Raw genomic sequence first — 25,692 nt, forward strand, 5'->3', positions numbered from 1 at the left:
GTGAACACCTATTTTATAAATGAATAAATTATATGAATATTGCAATTCACTAATAGTACTGAGTGACATTGTTTGATATTCAAAGGTCTTTACCTGTTCGCCAGTGAAATTCTGAATGAAAGTCATATCTGTAGAGTTAATGATTGAAACCTGAAATCACAGAAAGTAGATAGGTTACATCATTTGACAGAATTGGAGAAAAAAAAACTATTTTAAGTTACAATTGAAATCATTTTTAAATTTTGGGGAAGAGTAGTTAATAGTTAACTATATGTAAAACAAAAATGTAATCCCATAAGAATGATCTTTAAAAAATCCAATTGAACTTTTATCTCTGGGTAAGCCTGTAATACTACCAAATTAAAATACATGCTTACGAATCTGGAAAGGGAAAATAGAAATTGAATTCAACTGAACACTGAGAGCAATTAACCTGATGGCCACCTAATTGATCTAATCTAATTTTGTCTAAATTTGGTTCTGTGTTTGTTATTATGAGAAACTGATGATCATGGCTCTTTGCAAAAAAAAAAAGGTGGAAATTTAAAATGTTATCCATATAGCAAAAATATTACTTTTTATTCTATTCGGTCAACCTAAAATCTGCAGATATTACATTCACTAGACTTTTTAAAGAATAAACATTATTTAAAATACAACTTTTTCTTTTCAGAACATCTCTTGATTTTCTTCTCCTAATTTTATGGTAACTAGCTATAATGGGTCTGAATAGTTTCCCTCCAAAATTCATGTCACCCAGCATGTCAGAAGGAGACCTTATTTGGAAATAGGGTCTCTGTAGATGAAATACATTAAGGAACTTAAAATGAAATCATCCTGGATTTAGGGTGCACCTTATATCCAATGACTGATGTCCTCATAAGAAAGGAGAGGACACACAGAGATGCAGATGGGTGAAGGCCATCTGAGGACAGAGGCAGAGAGTGGAGTCATGCTGACACACACCAAAAAAAGGCCGTGGTCACCTGAAGCCGGAATAGATAAGAAGGATCCCCTGCTAGATGCACTGCAGGAGGTGTGACCTGCCTGACACTTGGATTTCAGACTCTGGTCTCTTGAACTGTGAGAAAATAATTTTATATTGTTTTAAGCCACCCACTTTGTAGTAGTTTGTTGTGGCAGTCTCAGGAAATTGATACACTAGTGCAATAACAATTGATTTTCTCATTTCTACCATATGAGGCATATTAAAATGCTGAGGGCATCGGCAACAGTATCCTCTACAATTATTCCTAGATTATACATAAGGATCATGCTGGCTTCATGGGTGTGACCTGCGGAGCCACACAGGTCCCTATGTTCAACTGGGCCCCACCCTTGATTTAATGCCCAGCTGCTGCTATCCTGAAATTCTTAATAATTTTGAACAAAAAGCCCTTTATCTTCATTTTGCACTGGGTCCCACAAACTCTGTAGCTGATCCTGTACAAAGATGAGAAAAAAAATCTAGCTTCACTTGTTCTCCTTCCTTTTTAGTAAGCAAACATGCACAGATCTGTAGGGGCTCACTATTAAAAGGCATTTTAAATCATTTAAAAGTTGAATGAAATGAAACATTTCTTTACATATTTAAGAAAATATTCCAACAATGCATCCTTTGTACTCACATATCCAAAATTCTGTGCTCCTCTTGGAACGCCAGCAACCAGTTCTGGGTATAAACATAGTCATGTAGAAGGGGGATTACATATATTTTAAAGCTATCCAACAAATCAGTTAAAAATAGTGCTTTTTAGGTGAGTAACTGTCATGTGGGGAGCTGGAAGTGTGAAGTCATGGTTTTGCGTTTGCTTTTGCTTCTGTTACAGACCATGGAAAACAGAACAAAAGTCATACTGTGAGATTTACCCGTCTTCATCACCAGTCTCCACGTGTTTTTGCCTGCATTAGCATAAGCCTGGCCTCTCAGCTCTGCATGTGATTTGTAAGTTAAACCTCTTACTCTGCTTTTACCAGCTTTCACTGTGGTGACATCTTTTGTATTAGGGTAAAAAGTACAGCTTCTGTCATGTTAAACATGTTAAAACAATTCATGTTACCTAAAGAAAATCCATCAGAAATGACATGAGTCTGGGCCCCTTGGAACTGTTTGCTGGTAGCAGAATTAGCAGGTGACCTGGCAGCTAAGGGTCCCCCAGAAAGAGAGCTTCACTAATAGAAACAGAAGAGGCACACCTGAGGGAAAAGGTCCGTATAACTCATTGCACTATGATCTGGCTCTAGATTCAGAAGCTACTGATATTTTTCTTGGGCCTGCTGTATACCTGGGATATTGGAATCACTAATTATCAAAGATCTTTCAGCTCTTGTTTCTATAATTCTTTTTTTTTTAAGATTTTATTTATTTATTCATGATAGTCACAGAGAGAGAGAGAGAGAGAGAGAGAGAGAGAGAGGCAGAGACACAGGCAGAGGGAGACACAGGCAGAGGGAGAAGCAGGCTCCATGCACCGGGAGCCTGACGTGGGATTCAATCCCGGGTCTCCAGGATCGCGCCCTGGGCCAAAGGCAGGCGCTAAACCGCTGTGCCACCCAGGGATCCCTGTTTCTATAATTCTAAACTATCCTTTGATTCACTGAGGTTAAAAATCTAGTTTAATTTAAACAGAAAGGGCCTAGAAGAGAATCCCCTTCCATTTAAATTTCCTCATCCTGCCCTGAAAGGTACAGCACAAGTTCTAGCATCAACTATATCTGGTGCGCTGTGTCCTAGCAGAGTTGGGTGCTCATGCTACTAGCTTTAATAATCAGTGAAGATTCATTTGGGGTTAGATGTTGGACTTTTCAGTAGTAAATCCATTCATTCAATTAACAAATATTTATAAGTAAATGGAGTATACAGTATTGAGCAAGATGAACAAAATTCCCTACTTTCACAGAGCTTATACTCTGGTTGGAAGAAACAGTCAATTTAAAAAGCATAGTCAATGAAATAGTGTATCTGAAGGGGAAAATATAGTAAGAAAAAACAAGTAGCAAAATGGTACAGGGAGTGCTAGAGGCGGGATGGAGAAGGATTTATGGCTTATTAGGGCACAATTATCAGGAAAGGATGTGGCAAGAAAGTGACACTGTAGCAAAGACTGAAGAAAGTGAGGCTGTAAATATTATGGAGAAGTGGGAAAAGTATGTTCTAGTCAGAAAGAATGGCAAGTGCAAAGGTCCTGAGGTAGAAGTGTTTCTGGAGCATTCAAAGACTAGTAAAGAGATCACAGAGGCAGGCTGGGGGAGAGGGAGTGAGAAGTAAAAGGGTAGAGGATGAGATCAAAGTAACTAACAGCCTCATGAATGGAGAATAAGGAATGGCTGGAGTTCCTTCTTTGAGAGGGAATGAAGCCTAGTGCAAAGTGGAGAGGTTGACTTCATACAGGAGCATGGACTGCTCAAGCATAGCAACAGGAGGGAGGGTGAAACATGTCCTTGAAGAATACAATTAGGCTCAGAAGAACTAAGCTATGTAGACAGGTTCCCAGGAAAGGTGTCAGAACTGGAAGCACATTCCTCAGTTTTCAATAACGTTTATTTGGTATGAATTAAATTGGCATCTAGCAGCAAATCGCCATCAGATATAATGAAGTTGACTGATTCCAGGATCACACCTATCAACCAGAAAAGACTGCCTCTCCCATTTGAGATAGATGACAGCCACTACTAAGCATCCTACAAACACAGAATTTCGTTTAAAAGAAAACTATTACACTCAGTAACACTGGAGTCTGCAAATTCACATGGCCACAATGCTAGGAGTTATTACAAGTAAATATTGATTAAGAATGTTCACAATCATTTAAAAATGATCAAGATGATGAAATTGTTTAGAGTGTAAGGCAAATTAGAACTATCACTCAACTACAAAAGTATTCAATTAGGAAGGAAAATAAGTGACTTTTCTTAGATCCATTCCACTAACTCATGGTAAACTTTCTCTTAATATCAATAATACATGGAGGTAAAAGTTAGATACCTGGCCTCGAAATACATGACCCGGGCGTCAACCTCATCAAGAAGCAGAAGGGAAGCCAGTGTCTATCAAATGTCTTCTACCCACTAGACAGGGAGCCACATGCTCTATAATATTCTACTGTTTAACCTCTAAAAAGTAAGCATTCATATCTCCTAGGATTGGCCAAATCACTTTCTTGGTTTTAGCTCACTACATCAGACTCTAAACAAGAACAAAAGATCTTAACCTTTTTGAGTCATAAACACACTTGGGAAGTAGATGGAAGTTATGGATCCTCTCACTGGAAAAGTTCACATACAGCAAAACCTTGCATATAATTTCTAGGAGTTCAAATCCCATGAAGTCCATCCATGTATCACCCAGAGTCCAAGGATCCCATATTAAGGATCTCTCACCTAGAGAACATCAAGTCACTTGCTGTTTTACGTAGAATTCCAACTTCTTCCAGTCCACTTAAGTAAGTAGTGAACACGGTTAGTTTGAGACTCAGTGTGGTCTGATAAATGGATCATGATCTCTGATAATGTCTTTACATATTCACAAATCATTTAAAACTTGGATCCATCTAGTAAGTCAATCGGAGAAGGACAAACATTATATGTTCTCATTCATTTGGGGAATATAAACAATAGTGAAAGGGAATATAAGGGAAGGGAGAAGAAATGTGTGGGAAATATCAAAAAGGGAGATAGAACATAAAGACTCCTAACTCTGGGAAATGAACTAGGTGTGGTTGAAGGGGAGGAGGGCGGGGGTGGGGGTGAATGGGTAACGGGCACTGAGGGGGGCACTAGATGGGATGAGCACTGGGTGTTATTCTGTATGTTGGTAAATTGAACACCCATAAAAAATAAATTTATTATAAAAAATTAAAAAAATAAAACCTAAAGAATAAAAAATAAAAAAAAATAAAACTTGGATCCATCTAGATATTTCTGTGATCTGATGGAAAATCACTATGATCTCCTACCATCTTTCCCTGTGATGTGCTGTCATGTATCCCTGTTAATTTCCATGAGTCAAGACTAAAGGCTCTACTAGGGAACTTTCTAAGAGTTTAATGCCATGTTTAAAATAATTTGGCATATTTTATAGTGGTCTTTGCTAAATCACTGAGTGATTATAAGATATTACTTTTCAATTTTGTCTCTGATGGTTCCTAACACAAGGGTTATTTATTATCATAGCTAATTCTACTGTTTCATGAACATACAGGATTAGCTCATTTGATCCTCATAAGAATCTTGTCATATAGGTACCACTATTGTTTTCATTGTTGTCATCATCATTATTATAATTATCATCATTATCGTCAGCAGCAGCACCATCATCAGCATCACCATTACCATCCTTATCGTCACATTACCATCCTCCTCCTCATCATCATCGTTATCATCATCATCATCATCATTACCACCACCATCACCATCATCGTCATCATCACCACCATCATCACACCATCCCTCTTTTAGAAATTAAGAAAAGGAGATGCTGAGGTGTCACGTAACTAGGTCACAGAGCTGGCAAGTGGCAAATTCAGGGTTGAAACTCAAGTGGTGTAACTACAAAGTCCATGCTTTTAACTACCACAATAGATGGTCTTTTGTTATCTTGATGAAAAAAATAAAAATGGAAAGATAGGGCCTTTAAGAATTAGGTTATATTTTAAATAAAACTGTTCTTTTAAAGAAAAACAAAAAACCCTTGCTTTCAAACTCTACCTCACAGCATAAAGAATATTTATTCTCTGTGAATTTCTGCTTTGTAGGAGGTTAATTCATTCCATTATTTTGGACTTGAGCATGTCCAAAGGGGAAAAAGAAATAATGTGGAGATGTTGGGTTGGAGTCTGGCGGGGAGTTTGGTATGGATATATCCAATATAAGATCCCAGATATTAAAATAAAGACGGAAGATGTTGATTTTTCAAATTTGAGCTATCACTAACAGCATGTCTTTTGTGTAGGCCATTTAATCACCTGAATTTTTTTTCACGCATGGCATAACATGGGATTACTGGAATTGTTTTTATTGCTTAACTAGATTTAATAAAGAGTGATATTCAGTCTTATGGAATTTTTTGAGACTTAAAAAGCTGGGCTGAAGTGTATTTTGTTGGTTTTTCTATAATGTATTATCATATACATTCTGGGGTCCCATATTTGTACATTTTGTGTAGTAAAGAAAATTACATTTATGAAAGGGCTTTTTAGGTCACCTTACCTTTCCCCATACTATATAAATGACTTACAATCAATAATGTCTCTCACCTTGCTCAGAGTCTCCAGTAAATTCTCCAGCAGCAACTGAATATCCTGTGTTAAAGAAAAGAAAAACCAATCACGTGTTTGAAGGCTTTACAAATGAGCTAAGTCTAGAAACATGAAAGAATTACCATACTACTGCTTTGCTCAGAAATATGAACAAATACTGTAACATAAAATTTGAGGACTCTGCAAAGGGAAAAAATTAGTGGGGCCAATATGAACAGTTCTGTACTAAATCCTGGAAGCATAATAGATCTGCTGCTTCTGGGCATGGCAACACAATCAGATTCTGACGGATGCTTCATAATCCACCTTCAAGTGTAAATGGTGGCCACTGCATTTTAAGGTCACTGATTCATCAGGATCAGACATGATACTCTGAAAGGTATATTTTGTGCTCAGCTTTTGCTATTTCTGATTATCAAGAAGGTCTAATTCCTAATTTCTTTAAGGATGGTTTCCCACAAATTTCACTTAGCTCTAAAGTGAGGTAAGGTGAAAACGTAACCACAGTTTGCTTAATTTTTTCTTTTTTAGAGAGAGACAGAGAGAGCAGGGGGAGGGGAAGGGTGGAGAGGGGGAGAGAAAGAAGGAGAGAGAGAATCTTAAGCAAATTCCACTCTCAGCATACTGATACTGAGCCTGACACAGGACTCCATCTCCAGACTCTGAGATTATGACCTGAGCCGAGATCAAGAGTCAGATGCTTAACCGACTGAGCCACCCAGGCGCCCCACAGTTTGCTTAATTTAACCAAGCAATCAAAATGCCAATATTATTCCAAAAGCGGGAAACAACAGTGGTGCAGCAACATTTTATGTATGGTTTGTATAAGTTGCATTTTGACAACATTCTAGGAACTGGAAGGTCTTTTACTATTGCTCTAAAAACTGGAAAGAGCTGCCAGCATGTTGCTCCTATAGCATTGGGCAGCCCTTCTAATTCATACTATCTACACTTGGCAAAATATTTTATGTGCAAGACACTGTGATGGTTAGTGTTTGCATACTGCATACTATAGCCTAAACTGAAACATAAAATTAACCATCAAAATCCTCCACTAAATAAGCTATTGACTTTGGGACTGAGGCCAATGTTTTATTCTGTGAAAAAAGTATCCATCTAATTTATTGAAATTTTTAAAATAAAAAAAAATGGTTGTTGGGTTTGAAGAAAGATTCTATTAGGAAGCCTATAAAATAGACTGAACCTAAAGAAAAGACTTATAATATGGCTCAACAAACAGTCCATTCTAAGCTAGTAAGGAAAGAAATTTTGCATAAATTGCAGTATAATATCAGATAAACGAGGAATACAATTTGCATCTACATTTAATATGTTTGCCTTTTGAGGAACAACACATGTGTTGAGCAACAATTCTCACCAAGGTAACTGTCATCATAGGAAGCTGGAGCCACGTCCGTCTGTTTTTCTCGAGCCAATTTCCTTAGAATATCCTTGAATGAGTAATTTGCAATGATATCGGCAATACTGGCAGTGATCACCTGACCTGTGTTCAAACAAATTAATACATTAGTGGAATAAATGCAAGAGGCAGGCCCTCCCTGGGCAGACACAGAACATCTGAATGACATATACTTCCTTGAAAATAATCATGGAATTGCTTGAATTTTTTATGATGAATTTTCCCAGCTGCCAAACTGCAAGGTGAGGCTGGTTACAGCTGGGGAGAGCTTTCCATTCTGACAGAAGAACCAAAGATGAACTACATAATTTTATCTGTCTTCTCGATGCCTTCACAATACATACTCCCTCTACCTTCAAGTGAGAAAAATATCTGAGTAAAGACACCTGTTGTCACAATTTATGGATTAAATTTTTAATCTGGACCATCATGGCTAGAAGAAACATCATCTAACTTTGAGATCATCTAGCCAAAATATAACTTCTTATAAGTAAGGAAACTGAAGCCCAGAGAGCATGAGTGCTTTCTCTCAGGTCATGTAGTTTTGCTATTAGGATATTTGGCATTACAACCAAGGTCTCCTTTGGCATTCTAGTAAGGCTATTTGTGTTCTCACAAAATACAGATTAAATCTAAATCACTTAATTAATAGATTGTGAAATCCATCAGTTATGTTAAAAGAAGGGATTACATAACCTATGAGGCCTCTATTTTTTATGGTAAAATATATGCACAGAGCACAAAATTATGACAATGGGAGGCAGTGAGGTCCAGTGAGATCCACAATTTGAGCAAGAAAAAGGAATCCATGGCTGCCAACAACGATATGGTAAGAAATTTGACTAATATCTCTCAAAACAAGTAATTATTAAAAGTCTTGAAACATGATCACACTGGAGGCGGGGGTCAAACATCCAAAAGATGGCCAGTAATTTCCCACGACGATTTCCATGCATTCCCATATTTATGATGGGACAAGTGTGATCTCATGGTTTTTGGGAGAAAACTGGAGAAAGGATTTCAAGAAACTAACATTTAATAATATTAATTTTAAAGCCAAATTATTCTTTGGGGATTTACTGATAATTCAGCCTGTTTGAAGTCCAAATGGAATAAAACGATCAGATTCAGCCATAAATAGTTCGCAATGACTATGTCTGAAATGATTGTTCTAATATTAAGACAATGATATTTACACATGAATTTCTGAACAATGTCTACAGAATTTGCCAATTTTCTCTGGTTTAAAGCTAAATACCCCTTTCCCATCTCCTACATACACACTGCCTTTGTTTGTTTCCTTTAGCTGCTTCTATAAACATTATAATCTTAAGCCTAAATAAAACTACATTACCTATCACAGACAATGCTTCTAAATCTCCTTGGTATGGCTACTTTTAAGCAAATCATCAGTATCAGACATTTTTTTTAAGTTAAGGAAAGGAAAAAATTATGTAATCAAGTGTATTAGAAGAAAAAAATCTTAAACACATATGATTTTTATAACTATCTGTGGCATAAAATATAGTTTTTCAATTTGTAAAATAATTTTAAAATGTTAATTATTTGATGTTCATAGGTGTACATGTATGAATTAAGCTTAACAGTAATTTCACATACAATTTTATCATAAACTCATCTCTGGGGTCTCTTCCATTGGCTTTTAAAAAATTATTTGTAGTTCTGTATTATTTTATTTCCAGTATAGTGGACATACAGTGTTCTATTAGTTTCAGGTGTACCATATAGGGATTCAACAATTCTATACATTACTCAGTGCTTGTCAAAATAAGTGTACTCTTAGTCCCCTTCACATGTTTCACTAACTCCCCCCCCCCCCCCACCGACACACACATCTTCCCTCTGGTAACCATTAGTTTATTCTTTATACTTAAGAGTCTGTGTTTGGGTTTGTCTCTTTTTAGAATTTGTTCATTTGTTTGGTTTCTTAAATTCCAGATATGAGTGAAATCATACAGCATTTGTTTTTCTCTGACTGACTTATTTCACTAGTAATATATCCTCTAGATCCATCCATCCACAGTGGCTCCTGGCCTGGGGAGAGGGAAAGATAACTACACACACCAGTCAGACTGTGGCCGCAGCACTGGGCTGGGGCCAGACAGCTGGTCTGACTGCAGGACCTGCCCACCAATGGAAGTTTCTCAGGGAACGACATGGGGAAAATACCCTTTAGTTCAGGGCTATTGCACCTCTGACAAATGGCTGGTCTGACTCAACTCAAGCCTTTATAAGCTGCTGCTTCTATGCTGTTATCTCCACGGGGCTGTTTATTGTGCTGTCTCTCAGTTTCCTCTTGTCTTTTTGGCTTTCTCAGAGCTGAGCTCAATGATTTTTAAAGTTCCAGGTTTTAAGTCCCACTAGTTATAAGAACTCATGGAAGTCAGCCCCTCTGATTTTCAAAGCCAATGTAACAGGGATTTATCATGCCCCTGACAGATCCCTGACATGATAGTCTGTTTCTCTCCCTGCTCCATGTGTACAGCGTCCCTCCTCCCAAGGACAGCCCCGTGGGTCTGGTTAGCTCCCTACCACATCTTCACCCTTGCTACCCTCTTCAATATGGCCTCTTATCTACATTTAGTTATAGATTTCTACCAGTCTTGGGGTTGTTTCCGGGGCTATTTACACTGATCTGAGTGTTATCTAGACAACTAGATAACTTATCTGTGTGATAAGGTGACCTTAGGGTCATCCTACTCCACCATCTCTTGCAGACTCCCAGTATCTGTATACTTCCACTGGCCTTTAAATATGACCAAGTGTCTTCCATTTTAAAAGAAAAACTTCACTCAACTATTCATTTCTCTCATAGTCTACTCTATCTATATCTATCTATATCCTAAACTTTACAGCCAAAATTCAGTGAATATTCTTTGTCATCTCTATGTAAGCATCCCATCCACATCCATGGCATAATGGTCACCGATATGCGAGTGATGGAAGTTTGTATTTTAGCCTAGATATCTTCTCTGAGCTAAAGCCCATACATCTGAACACTTAAGTAAAACCTTGGCATCTCAAACATTTTCTTATTCAACATAACCAAAAGCAAACTCATAATCTTCCCTTTCCAACTGACTCCAAACGTGTTCTCTTCCAGGGTTCCCCATCTCAGTGAGTGGGACCCACTTACAATTATGCAGTTGCAAAAGTCAGAAACATATGCTGGGCATTCTCCTTTCCCTTACCCACACATATCCAATCCAACCCATTAGCTAAGCTGTTTATTTTCCTTCCAAAGCATCTCTCCTTCCTTTTCAATCTGTACTTTTTTTAAAAGGACATGCCATTTATTTTATTTTTTTTAGAAGATTTTATTTATTTATTCATGAGACACACAGAGAGAGGCAGAGACACAGGCAGAGGGAGAAGCAGGCTCTGTGCAGGGAGCCTGACGTGGGACTTGATCCCAGGTCTCCAGGATCACGCCCTGGGCTGAAGGCGGCGCTAAACTGCTGAGCCAGCTGGGCTGCCCTCAATCTGTACTATTACCACTCTTGAGAGTATAGGAGGATGAAGAAGCAAGCATCTTCATTTGATCTTTATTGCTAGTTTACCTTATAAACTTGTAACTAACTTATCACTTTATAACTGGTTTGCTAAAAAATAAATAAAATAAAATAAAATAAAATAAAATAAAATAAAATAAAATAAAATAAAATAAAATAAAATAACTGGTTTGCTGATAAGCTCACTTTGGCCAACCTCCAATCCATTTTCCATATAGCAGCCAGAGTGATCTTTTCAAAACACAGATCTGATCATAGCATTCCATGATTAACACCCTCCAGTGGTTTCCCATTATTCTCAAGACAAGCAACAAATACTGTAGCTGAGGCCATCTATTTTAAACTCTTGCAATCCACCAGGAATTTCTTATTGTTTTTAGAATAAAGACACAGCTGCCTATGTTGGCCTACAAGCCCTTCATGACCAGGGAGGCTGCTCGATACCTCCATGATCTTCTGTCTCTGGTCACCCTGGCTTCCCTCCTTCTCACCTGACTGCTCAACTTTGGGTCATAGCACCTTTCCATAGGGTCCCTTCTCTCTTTGCTAGTTACCTCCTAGCAAAGTTCAGATCTCAGGTCAGGGTTGCTCATTTTCAAGTTAGTTGACCTTAGGGCAGCTGCTGGCCTATGTAACACCTTTATAAGAATTAGAAGGAATCATCCCATCTGGGCAGATGCTGTCCCGTACCTGACTCCTTAAGCAGAGCACAGGTTGTATTTCAGTCCCCTGTCCACCAGTGTTCAGAGGATGAAGTATCTGCAAGCAGCCACCCTGGAGAAGCCTCCTGTACTCTCAAGACTCATCACTGTATCCCCAGCATCTGACATAAAGCCTGGCATAGCCTCAATAAATATTTGGTGAATAAATGAATTAAGTTGCAACAGTGTTTTAAAATATCATGTGTATAACAAAGTACAATGGGAAATGATACCTCATTTGAGAAACTATGAATCTGGATATAAAATTAGTAAAAGGTCAACATTTGATTGTTACTTGTGCTTCATCTCCTTGTTAGTAACAACAAAGGGGCATTTCTTTTCTGCTAATGGAACATACCTTGCCAATAGAAACTTCCTGGTCCTCCTACTATGAGGTCTCCATTCTACAAAACAGAAACAGTAATAATTAGGAAAAAAAAAAACAGATTTTTTTTAAAGGTGATATAAATCAATGTTAATAGGCACTGCTCTAACAATTTGTTATACAATAAAAAGCAATTTTTAAATGAGGCCTTTCTATTGGAGTCATGCAGCTTATTTTATTTCCTTTTCTTGCTTTCTACTATTTAGTGTGTTAGCATATTAAATAATTTTCATTTGACTCAATTAGCTAAGTTGAATTCTCTCCCTTGAGGATATATAAATTCAGTTTTTTGGCACTGCCTCAGGTAAGCAAAATATGTACAAGTTTAATGCTGTGTTATTTAGCAGACATGGTCTTTTGAGCCTTGGCAACAAAAAGAAAATTCGGTTTCTATTTATCTCAAGGCCACAGTAATGCCTATTTTTTCCATACATCTGCAACCACCCCCCTTTCTCCTTTTCAGGAGAGAAAGCAAAAACTCTAGACTAGGAAATATAAAATTTTCCTTCTCCTTAAAACCCCACCTTCCGACCTCTGCATCCTTAACTTTCAATGGGAAAAAAAAAGGTAAATGATAAAAAAAAAAAGCAATGAACTTTGTATGCTGAAAATTTTTTCTATACTATTTTCAAAACCATGAAACCTTTGTCCCCTCTTAGTTTACTAGGTATCTCTGCTTTTAATTTTGTGAAAGGTTGTGTGAATTTAAACACTAATGTTAAATGTCATCAGTGAATTACAGAGATAAAGCAATTTACAGATTCTTGTGATTGTTTTTTTTTTTTTGAGGCACATTTCTCTCACTGAGTTTTTGAGATTTTTCATCTAAAATGACTATCACAAGAGATGGGAAGAAGACTGTTGCTTTTTAGCCTATGTATTTCTGTGCTATTTTAATAGATTAATAAAAATAAAGAGCAAACAAAAACATTTGAAGAAGTTACCAAAACAGGCTAGATACACACCTAAAAGTTCTTTTGGTGGTAGTGGATATTGGGGGGGGGGAGGTTGGGGACAGGGGCATAGGGATGGGAGTGAGAGAGTGAGGGTGAAAAAAAAACCAAACAGATAATACAAATATTAGAAGCTATAAGACCAAAGGAATTCACCTTATAAAAATCCAGACTAAATCCCGCTTGGCAGTAACCCTGGCCTTCTGGATCAGCATTACCTAGAATGACCAAAATATAGAAGTGTTATTACATCACCATTCCCAAGATATATTTTAATAACCAATTCAGGATATTCTGTTGTTTTTTCTCTGTAGACTTCTAAATTTAAAATGATCAATCTGTTTTATATTTTTAGAAATTCATTCCAAGTAACCTATGAGATATATTTCAATTTATTGTCTCATCCTAAATATCATTGTGATTCTGTAGTCAGGTCATCAGGAATAATGATCCTTGGAGCTATTAAATTGGGTTTTACAACTCATGTTTGTTTGAAGACATAAACTCTCCTTCTCTCAGCTATGTTCTGCATTCTCCAAGGGGTGCTAATGTGTTTCTGAGTGGCCCACATACTCTGTGCGAAGCCATTCATGTCATTCCTAAGGAAATCCCTTGAGAAAGAGAGAGGCAAACATGGTCACCTGGGTAGATGCTTTCTGCTGAGGGCACCAGCAAAGATTCTGATTTTAATGGTCTCCAACAGGAAATTAATTTAAAATTATCCTATTATCATTAGTTTGGTACGTTTGGAAATTGCATTTCTGGTCACAACGGTGGGCACATTGGAATATCAGTGTTTGCAAAAGAGAAAGCCCTCCAGTAATGGCTTATCTTGTATTTTATCCAGTGTAATTCACCAACTGAATGTCCAATAGGTTCTTATCATACCATTTAAAAAATTATGGGAAGGTCAACATGTGGATCCCCGGGCATTGTTATAAGGACGTTAGGATCAGGAGTTTAATACTTGCCACTTGTACTGTCTACAGCTTCTAAAGTGCTTGATACAAAATCAAAATGTACTTTAGTGGAGGGGGAATCCCAATCATTATGTAGTTTGATATGAACATGCAAATAATTACTGCTTTTTTATCAAGGATATTCCTGAATGGAGACTAAAATAAGAGAGCAAGAAAGGAAATGCACATCATCATAGGAAAAATTTGTAGACTAGGTGGGCCTGTTCCAGATGCTTTTTGATAGATCCAGCCCTTCTAGCTTTTTCTATAGTGTCTTCTGTTTTTTCTTCCCTTTGGTGAGTATATAATTAATTTTAGCATTGTTATCATCCGTTCTTCTCCAGATGCTCCTTGTATATTTTAATACAGTATTTTATCACATACACTGTTTTTTCTTTATGATAATACCTGTTTTTAATTCAAATGTCCATTGATGCCTAGCGAGTTATTTTTAAAGCTGAGGGGTTTTTTTCAGCTTTAATCAGGTATACTTAATATACAAAAAAATTGTATATTTTAATATATGCATTTTGATGAGTTTGGACACATGCATACACTCATGAAACCATCACAAAAAACAAAGTAATAAGGATTTCTATCACCTACAAAAAAATTCTTGTGTTCCCTTGTTTGTTCGTTTTTTGTGGTAAAAATATCTAACATGAGATTTTACCCTCTGCAATTTTTAAGTGCACAACATCTTACACTGTATTTTTATGAAATTTCTTCCTTATTTGAAACTATGTTTTGTGGTTTGTAGTTCCAAAAGCTATAAAGTTCCCTAAAGGTTCATCTGTATAACCTCAAATGTCTGGGTACAAGTCTTCTGGAAGTTCATATGTAAACAGAAATAGAAATATGCATCCAGAAATATATATGAATACCTGATGTGTGATTATGTAAACATACATGTGTAATGTTGTATATATTAAGAAATGTATTTTCCTAATGTACAACCTCTTCAGAAATCCTTTTTAAAATCAACTCTTTCTTTCATTTTTAATATTGTAAATTATTCAAAAAGGAAGAAATATGACCACTCTTTGAAATTATTTTGTTTCAAAACAAGAAACTGAAAAAATTAAGAGAAATTACTAATTTTTTATAAACCTCATTGAGAAAAAAAAACAATTTTGAATGTTTATTCGAAGCAGTGATTATAGGGGAATGTGAGGTAATTTTTTGTCTTAGATTTATAGTTTATGAGAGCTAAAAGGATCTATCTTCCTGGAACTTCAGAGCATCTGTAAACTTTACAATTATGTCCCATAATGAACTCAGGAATCCAGAGAATCACGCAGCTCACTCACTACTGTTTGTTGGCTTTCAAAGTAGAATGGAAGGATGTATGTAAATAATCCTCACCTGAATTATGAATGATCGTAAGAGCTGTAGGCATGTCATGAATATGAATGAGTAGATTAGTTCCCACATTGCTTAATGTATCAGTGGGATATGTTTGTGGTATGGAATGAGCATGAGAGAGTTCTTTAAAATCTCTTTTGAAAATAATATTGCTGAATTTCCTCCCGTGATACTGACCATATGCTCCTGAACAAGCTGGCTTTGTGGTAATGGACTGCAAATTCCTGAGGGAAGGACAGGAAGTCTGCTCCTTGGGTGAATTTAAGGAGGAAGAAGTATTTGTAGTAAGAGGTTGACCATGAGAAATACAAAAACTGTAGATGTCCACTAAAGTTGAAAGAATCCTTGGCAATTTATTTAGCTATTCTGCAATTCGATGTAAGCTCCATTTTTACCTTTGTCAAGCTATTCTTTGATTTAGGAAAAAAAAAAAAACAGTAAGTAAATTGGCACCGTGATGTGCCTGTGTCACTCAAGACACAAGCCTACTATATGATTCTTGTTTTCAGATAAAAGCTCAGACTCATATGTAAGTGCCATGTGCTATATTTTAACTTGAATTCTCTCATCACAGAGGCACTCAGTCAAAAAGGCAGAACAAGAGGCAGTGACAAGTTTTATAAATGATCACCCTCCATGTTAGTTAGAAGAGTATGATGTATGACCAAGGCAAGAATGTGAAGGATGGGCCCATCGGTTCAGCTATAAGAGTTTACTGTGATGGAGAAGCCTCTTTAGCAAATCATGAGCAATATGATACGAACAGGATTGATGAAATACGTTCAGTGTTAAATGTCAGCTCTATCATTAGTTTTCTGAGTACATTCAGGATTTTATTTCTCTATCTGCCTTTTATCTTTAGCATAATAGTAACGGCCTCTCACTGAATCATGGAACACAACACTCTGAGTGGAACAGGACTCAAAATATGCCTCTGTTGATTGTTGCCTGTGCCTGGGAAGCTCTCCCTGCCCTCTAACAGCCATCTGCTAAGAGCCCTTCCCATGGTCCTGTCTCAAAGCTCCTCTTCCCACCCAGGCAGGCATGTCACTCTCTACTCACTTGCCTTGTTATATTTCTTCATTGTAGCACTTTTTGCTCTCTGACTTTATATTTTGAACTTATTCTTTAAAAAAAATCTTTTCATTGATACATAATTGACAGGGGACAAACATATTATTAGTCCAAGGTATATAACATCATAATTTGCTCTATGTTACTGACTGCAAAATGATTACTACAGCAAGTCCAGTTAACACCTATCACTACATATAATTACAGTTTTTTTCCTTATGATGAGAACTTTTAAGATCTACTCTCTTAGCACTTTTCAAATATACAATACAGTATTCCTAACTATAGTCACCCTGCTGGATGTTACATCCCCTGTACTTATTTATCTTATAACTGGACGTTTGTACCCTTTGACCACCTTCACCAATTTCACCATCTCCCCACCTCCCACCTCTGTATCTATGAGTTTGGGTTTTATGTTTTTTGTTTTTTGTTTTTTTGTTTTTGATTTTTTTCTTAGGTTCTGCATATAAGTGGTCTTTTTGTTTGGTATTTGTTTTTCTCTGTCTGACTCATTTCACTTAGCTTAATGTCTTCAGGGTCTATCCATGTTGTCACAAATGTCAGGATTTCCTTCTTTTTATGGTTAAATAACCTTCCATTATACATCCATACAACATCTTCATTATCCATTCATCCTTCAGTGGACAGTTAGACTGTTTTCAGGTCTTGTCTAATGTGTGTAACGCTGCTATGCAGATGGGGGTGCAGATATCTTTTTGAAATCCTGATTTCATTTCCTTTGGATCTATACCCATATGTAGAATTGCTGGATCTGAACACTTACATGTTTGTTGTCTGTCTCCCCCACTAGAATGTAAATTTATTAAAGACTGAGTTTTATTTTCTCTTGTTCTATGGTTTATTCTCTAAATACAGAATAATTAGCGTTCAATGTGTTGAATAGATACATAATTGAGTCTCATTATCAACAAGAAGCCTCTGTTTTAAAGCCATCTAAAATAAAATCTTAATTTAACAGATTATTCATTCAGCTGACATTTGTCATGATGTGAGGAAGTGGCTAATTTATTTCAATATTTTAAACAAAAGTCAAAATCTGTTTGCCAAAATCCTCCCCCAAAACCATCTGAGTTAGCTATTCCACTTTGATCTTTGGATACAATCTCCGTGGCTTCCTTATTAACCCTCTGATAGCAGTGATCCATTCTTTATCTTCATTGCTTTATTTCTGATATTTTTTATTGCCTTGCCAAAATTAATCTTGAATTAAAAAAAATTCACACAAAATGATGAAATTTTACTTACAGTTTTGGAAATCTAATCTGAGATTGTGTTTTTAAAAAATCAATTTCCTGAAATCAGTTACCAGAATATTCTTTCTAATGACATTTCTTTCCTCAATGTTTTGCAAATTATCAAGAATATGAATGAAAATCCATTGGTTGCTTTCTGACAAATCCCGGGGGACCAACATGATACATAGCAAGCTGGAAGAATTCACAAAAGGACTGAGTTGATCAATCAGTTGGAAATACTGTCCCAAGTCTGTGGGTGTTCCACCAAGAAGTGATTAAACAGGAGTGCCCCAAAGATGGCACTCACAGGCTTGCCTTTGGGGATACCTTGCTGGAAGGCCCCTAGGATGGCCAGATGAGTCTTATGTTCTAAGTGTTTTTTAAAATGGGGATAACACACCTTAAGGAGGGAAGTGTACTATGCAGATAACTGGAGCACACAGCTGCCAAAGAAAGCAACAGCTGTTAAGAGCACAGGCTGTGCAGCATCTAGGTGGCTCAGTTGGTGAAGCATCGGACTCTTGATTTCTGCGCAGTTCATGATGTCAGGGTTGTGTGATCGAGCCCCCTTTCGGGCTCTTGTGCTGGATATGGAGACTGCTTAAGATTCTCTCTCTCCCTCTCACTATGTCATTCCCTCCCACTCATACTCTTTCTCTCTTAAAAAAAAAAAAAAACAGGGTGTACAGAAAGCTGATGTCAGAATGTCCCCAGTTCCAAGCACACTAGCTAGCTAAGACGGATCCTGCCATTAACAAGTGAAGCAGGGGGTGCACTTTCTTTAGATCTAGTGTGAGTTTTGAGTAGCAACTGAGAATTTAAGGCTAAAAATAGGGAATAGGTCAATTCTACTATAAAATATGTAAAAGAAATGTTCTAGAACATGAAGGAGGGTCATCAGAATTCTGTGCCTTGGCCCCCATGTCACAGCCAGGCATCCTGAAAGGCTGTCCATCACCTTCACCCCCATCTCTTTGTCCTTATTATTGGTCTTCTGACGTTACGTGTACCGTCTACCATGGAAAGGCTCATGAGCTAAATTACACTTTCAAGGAATAAAATCACTTACTGTTCCGACAAGGAGAATATTCTGCATATGCACTGAAGTTCTGGATCGCTACATAGCAGGTGCCAACTGGGTCCTTTTCTGGTGTTGGTTTAAGAGTCCTCCAATGATATAAAGGAGCACAGGCCTGTGACACATCAAAGACAAGCAATATTTCCTTGACATAGTTCATACTATGAAAGGATTTAGCTTGTTGACTAAAGTACCTAGATTCATGACAAACTGTGTTAAATTAGGGGGTGAATTAACTGGCTGCCAGCATGCTGGTAAGTACCTCAGCCATCAGAGTTCATGAAACTTCCAAAGCCAATTATTTATTTTTTTTTATTTATGATAGTCACAGAGAGAGAGAGAGAGAGAGGCAGAGACATAGGCAGAGGGAGAAGCAGGCTCCATGCACCGGGAGCCTGACGTGGGATTCGATCCTGGGTCTCCAGGATCGCGCCCTGGGCCAAAGGCAGGCACCAAACCGCTGCACCACCCAGGGATCCCCAAAGCCAATTATTTAATGCACCATAGAATCAGAACCAATTAAACATATAGAAAGGAATGAGTCTCCCCAATCCCTCCTCCCCTGCCTGCCAGATTTTAAGTGAAACAAGTGTCACCTGGCAAAAATAATTCTTTCCTAATAGCAAAGAACCCATGTTTTCTTTTCTTTTTTAAAAAATATTGGACCTATCTACAATCAAATGATCACTTAAGCAGTGTGATGAGAACTGTTACTTTCTTTGTCTAATTGTTGCTTCAAGAAATTATTTTCAAATCAAAGGATGCAGACAAATTTGTAAACCTCTGTTTTGCAGATTTCCCTGGTATATCACTAACAGCGTATCTCATGACTTCTTAAACAATGACTTTCATTCGGACACCCTTACCACAATGTTCTTGACTTTATTTTTCACTTTTTTTTTCCCACTGGTTTTTATTCATGACAAAACAAAAATTAATTTAAACAACAGTAAGGACATATGATTCTTGCATGAAATATTCTGGTCACTTCTCCAGAAGCTTGGATTCTAACAAAAGCATGATATTTGCAAATATATCAAATATGAAAGAAAATTTACGAAAGCCTATTTAAGTAAATTAAACAATATTAATTTCATTACTAAGGAGAGAGGCAAGAAAATAAATATGTAGAAAACGTAGGCATCTTTTTCTTGTTTTGCTAGCTTGAATTCTCCATAAGTGTGTTTTACCTGATTCTTCAAGCTCTCGTCTCTAAGGACACAGAATTGCAGATTCCAAGAATATGGAACCACTAGCCTGCCTCCTAATCTGATGGTACCACTCTTGAAACACTGTCAGAAAAATGAAGGCAGACACTGATTTTAAAGTCCTTTCATGATTCCAAACGTGTCCTCGATAATCAGTCCAATGCGTAACTACTTTTAGTAAAAATAACTTACAGCATCAAGTAAGAAGAATATTTCCACTCCTGAGTTTTTTTGGTATTGTGAGGTCTTGGCAGATACCTAAAAAAACGTGAATCTCATCATGTTCCCTTATCTTAGGGCCCTCTTGGTAAACTGACAAATTATATGATGAATATGTTTACCATATAGGTCCCAAGGGGAAAAGCAGGAGTGTGGGCAGAGGCATTCACCAGCGCAGCCCCGTATCCCACTAAATGGCCTCACCTGCAGGATCCTCAGGCACACCTAAACATCAGGAAAATTCTTCCCAGTACTTGCCTGGTGTCAGCTCTAGAAAGTTTTCCTTTTTATATCTGCTCAGTTTCACACTGATGTGAAACACACTGATGAGATGAATTTGGATTATGACCCAAACTTAAAACATACACACATGACATCAGGATATTCAAAAGGATACTTCAGCATTTTCAAGTTCTAATAATTGTCTAATAGGGTAGCATTTACTTCTTTACCCTGCTGTTTTAGTGCTCAAAGGAAAAACATTAACTTGAAATATGCTTAATATTATCTTACTCCTTTTCACAAAATCTTGGAAATGCCAGCATGTCCCCAAATTAACCGTTTTGATTATGAACATGACATATGATTTTGTTTTCAGTGATGCTCAAGGCTTCTACCAGTACTGAATAAATGCACATGTTGACAGATAAATTTTCAAGACTTAAAAATATCAATACAGTGCCCCAAAGATTTTTTAACCCCAAATAGTTATTAGATGGAATTAGCTTTCCGAAGCATTCACCTGTCATACACCACTAAAGGATGAAGAAGTTTTGTTTTGTTTTGTTTTTTTAATACCAATTCTGGAATGTGAAAACCATATTAATGCAAGCACAATCCTATAGAGACCATACTATAAATTCTAGACTTGTAACCAAAGAGGGCTATCTGTATTCTATATATCACCTGTTTATGTCAAAATCTCTTTGGGGAGTTAACCACAGACCAAATAAAGCAAGGCATTTCCTTTAGATACTTATTAAATCATAATTCAAGTATCTTTAAACAAATCCTAAAAGCAAAGTAATTACTACAAGATTGTAAGGAAATTAAAGCCAATGGCTTAAAAAATTCTCCCAACAAAAAATTTCCAGGTCAGTCTAATACAGGCATTTATTTCTCAATAACTTAGACCTGTATCATTACTTGAAATAATAAGAGAATAAAATTATAAAGTCATGGAATTTTAAAGCTCCTGGGAGTGAGTTTTTTTACTTGAAAAAGTATTAATGTACTCAGAGAACCATGTAGTTAGTAGTTATATTTTTAAAGAAAATTTTCCTTTAGTTTTAAAAATGATAAGTGATCCCGTAATAGATACACTTTTAAAGAATCCTGATTGCAGTCCTATTTCTCTCATCAATTTGTAATCAACCCTTTAAATCAATTTTAAGCAAAATATTTACCTCCTCAAAATTTAGCTTTTATTTTTCTATCTTCCTTAGTTTTTGAAATATTTAAAAATATCTAACTGATCTGGAAAACAAGGTTTATCTCCTGTAACTTTAAACACTAGAAGAGATTCCTTAATTTGAAACACTAAGTTTGTTTTTAGAACACTGATAAATTTATCATTAAAAATCTGGCATGTCCTTACATGAAAGTATTTTTATAAATATGAGCTTTAAAACGTTTCAGAGTACAGATTATTCCAAAGCATCCCCATGATTCATACTTACCACAACTTCTCCTTTGTGAGCTTTCACTGTTGCTCCAAACCACTGATTTGATTTAAATTCTATAGGTTCCTTGGTTCCATTAACTCTGATTTTTCTGTTGTCTGAGAAAAAGGACATGGAATTGTTAATAATTTGTAAAATGCGGCAGCCCGATATAATATGTAAAAATGAACGTGTCCATTAAAAATACTTGGAAAACAATTTTCATACATGGAGGGAGGGGTTCCAACCAAGTCTTTTCATTTAGAAAAATACCAAACGAAATTGTGTATTTGAACATAATATTTCATAACTTACCTTGCAAGAAGCATTTTTTTTACAACTTATGTTTTCAGAGATAATTGTATTGTAAACTTGATGTGGACTCTGCTAGTCTTGAATCTACATGTTTGTCATTGATTTATAAAAGATTGAAGACCAAATATTTAAAACTGCCCTAAGGAATTCCAATATTTTGTTTTCTTTTTTTAAAGATTTTATTTATTTATTTCAAGAGAAGAGAGAGTTGAGCATGAGCAGGGGGAAAGGTAGAGGGAGAAGCAGACCCCCTGCTGACCTGGGAGCCTGATAGGGGAAGGGGGGGGCAGGGGGCTTGATTCCAGGACCCTGGAACCATGATCTGAAGTGAAGGCAGATGGTTAACTGACTGAGTCACTCAGGTGCCCCCAAATCTTCCCTAATGGGAAGCACATAGGAATCTCCCCAATCAGAGAAACACAAGTTTCTTGGCTGAGTTAGGAATGATTGTGAAGGACTCCCAAGGTCTTGGTCTTTAACATGTGTCCATGCAGCCACAGAAAATAACACCTCAACGCAATTTTATATACACTTTGCAGATGTCAGAATGAGGGGGGCCATTTGGGTAGAAACTCAACCCAATTATAGCACACTTCAGGTCTTAATAAAAAGCAGATATCTTTTCTTTCACTCTTGATTTCCAGTCAATGTATTTCCCACGTGGTTCTAACCACATGGTTCTAACTGGAGCTTCGTCAGTATTAGTTAATGAATTTCAAAAGACATTTGTACTGAGGCATTTTATTTACATTTTATTCGTATGTGTTTCCTTTGGTATGCATTTCATTTTTCTTCCTTGACTCTGTAATAAATGCATTACAAAATGAACTTTTAACTCCTATTAAGTGAGGCCAAAATATACACGTAATTAACATTAAATTGAGTTTACATGATTACAGACTTTCAAAAATTATGTATACTTAATCTTAATCTGAAATTTACATTTTACATGTTAGTAGAAAATCATGAATTTCCTTCTTAAAAACCTTATGCTTTTGTTGTTTCTGAGCTTTAAAAAAAAAAAAAAGTTCTGTAAATCCTTACTCGAAATGCACACAACTAGCAGAGAACTAGAGCATCTTACAGATTACAGCATAAACTTGAAAATATAAACATTCCTATTTATATTTAGGCACTTTGGAAGATTGTAGAACTCAGACACAAAGAATCTTGTCACTATTTACAGGGTGATTAGGGACAATTCTTTTAATCCTTAGAGTTTTTATTTCTTCTGCAAAATGAGGCTGAGAATACCTTCCCCCTTTCCTCTCTCACCGGTGATCAAAGTCATAATGATCACATGAGATAAATGAAATTGAAAATGCTTTTTTTTTTTTTTATAAGCTGAGAAGCTGTATACTACAGAAATCCTGTAGCCATACAACTTGAAGTCCAAACCCTTTACAAATACCTTACTTAGAAACCTGGAAACTCAACCTAAGTCCAAAACTTGGAAAGGACCTCACACACATGCACAGAATATGTTATTATTAGTGATTTTTGGTACTCAGCAGTGAAATTAGTAACACCTCTCAAGACTGTCTATGTGGTGTTGATTAATTACAGAGAGAGAATACAGCACAGTGGCTTTAAATCTCCAATCTGCTAAAAAGCCATGAAAAGACCAGCACCTCCAAAATTTCAAATATCCTTAAAGGAGATCCTAAAAGGACTTAAAAGCAGGTTGCTGGGAGGAAGGAAATGGATTCTGGGAAAAATCAGACGCCAGTTTCAAATTGACTTGGTTTTGCTAGAAAAAACGATGTGACTTTGCCTTTGGGACTCCTGAGGCACCTTCTCTGCTGTTCTGAGGCTGCACTGTGTAACTGGATTAAAAGCATCAACTGTGGGTTATTTTCCAGCAACAAATTTCTTCTGCACCAAGAATACAAATGAATGGGCTTCATTATTACACAAATTCCACAGGCAATCCAAGGATTGCAGGAGAGGATACCACTGTCCTCGATCTTCATTTACTGAGATGAGCTTCAATCTAGATGGGTCATCCATTCCTTGATCATTGAGGTAGACCAGCCACCTTCTCAAAATTCTGCTTTATTATTTTGATATGTCCTGTGACTTGAAATCTAATATCATAATTCTGTAAAATTTCAAATGAGTGAAATATACTTGGGGTTGACTATGGAAGTGAACTTTCCAGTGTCCCACCTTCCTTTTCTGTACAAGATTTTTTTCACGCCAAATACCTCAACACAAGGCTCCGTTCTATCTGTTGCACACCAGTGCTCAAGAAACCCATGCATGGACAATGTCTTGATTTGATTTGGTTTGATCTGTTCTTTACTGAAAATAACCCCTGGGGATTACTCAGCAAGGCTTCTGCCCTCTGAGCCCTCCTCTGTGTGGCAGAGGGGTGAAAGCCTGGAACGTACATTTCCTAGACACCCCTTACAAGTAAGACTCTGGTTGAATGAGAGGCTCATGAGCTGTCTGGAAAGAGAAGACGGAGAAGCTATTATGCTCTGGTGGCATCTGCGGGCACACATATGGGTGGCAGTAGTGACAGATGTGATGTTCTTTGTGCAGTTCTCAAGTATCCCTTGATAATCATCCCTTTAGGGTGCATCAGACAGCAGAGATCGGCTCCTGAACTTCTATATTTCTTCACTGGCAGGCAGTGACCTTCCCAACCTTCATACCCCCAGGCTTTCCAAGGTCAGCCTCTCAGTCTCTGTATGCAATTATTTCCTAGTTGTAATACTCGGAGTGGTCTCTGTTCTCCTGACCAAACTCCCACTGATGCACTGATGACACGGGGCAAAACATTACGATATTCACATGGGTATCTATAGCAGAAGGAAGGCACTGGTTACCCTAAGTGCATTGTCAAGCCCAGAAAACTCTTGGAAGGGCCAGTGGTTCTGGGAGATAGTGGAGACCAAAAGTCACCTAAACAATTCTCTCCTTGGCACATCACCAACTATGGAGAAAACAAAGCCACAGGCTAGGTTAAAGTTTTATAGTGACGGCATGTGATTTAAATCTCTCTAAGCAGCAAAAGACTACTAACAAAATTAGTAAAGAAAGGAAAATCCAGCTGAAACTTTTGTCAAGGGAAGGATCAATATAATGTATATGTAAAAAAGCTCCCAAATCAATAAAAGACTAGCATTGTACAGGAGAAAGCTCTAAGGACTTGGTAGCAGAGTGAAGAAGAAATTAAAAAGCCTGTAAATTCATGGAGAGGTCCCAAGCCTCAAATTAAAATAATGGCTTAACACTTTTGTCACCTACCAATTTGACAAAAAAATATTAATGGTCACTCTGCAAGACAATAAATCAAC

General features: G+C 37.0%; 1 protein-coding gene across 1 annotated transcript in view; it reads right to left on the bottom strand.

Annotated features, from left to right (window-relative positions):
* Positions 1–25,692, bottom strand: part of ITGA8 (integrin subunit alpha 8) — a 171,830-nt gene that overhangs the window by 125,858 nt on the left and 20,280 nt on the right. The window contains exons 3-10 of the mRNA XM_055332378.1: positions 22,091–22,191; positions 18,976–19,099; positions 13,406–13,467; positions 12,270–12,315; positions 7,636–7,761; positions 6,255–6,299; positions 1,629–1,672; positions 94–150 (exon numbers count right to left, since the gene is read on the bottom strand). Of these exons, the coding sequence (XP_055188353.1) occupies positions 94–150; positions 1,629–1,672; positions 6,255–6,299; positions 7,636–7,761; positions 12,270–12,315; positions 13,406–13,467; positions 18,976–19,099; positions 22,091–22,191 (605 nt within the window). The remainder of the gene's footprint in view (positions 1–93; positions 151–1,628; positions 1,673–6,254; positions 6,300–7,635; positions 7,762–12,269; positions 12,316–13,405; positions 13,468–18,975; positions 19,100–22,090; positions 22,192–25,692) is intronic.

This window comes from Nyctereutes procyonoides, unplaced genomic scaffold, assembly GCF_905146905.1.
Source record: "Nyctereutes procyonoides isolate TBG_1078 unplaced genomic scaffold, NYPRO_anot_genome, whole genome shotgun sequence".
In the NCBI taxonomy this organism is placed as follows: domain Eukaryota; kingdom Metazoa; phylum Chordata; class Mammalia; order Carnivora; family Canidae; genus Nyctereutes; species Nyctereutes procyonoides.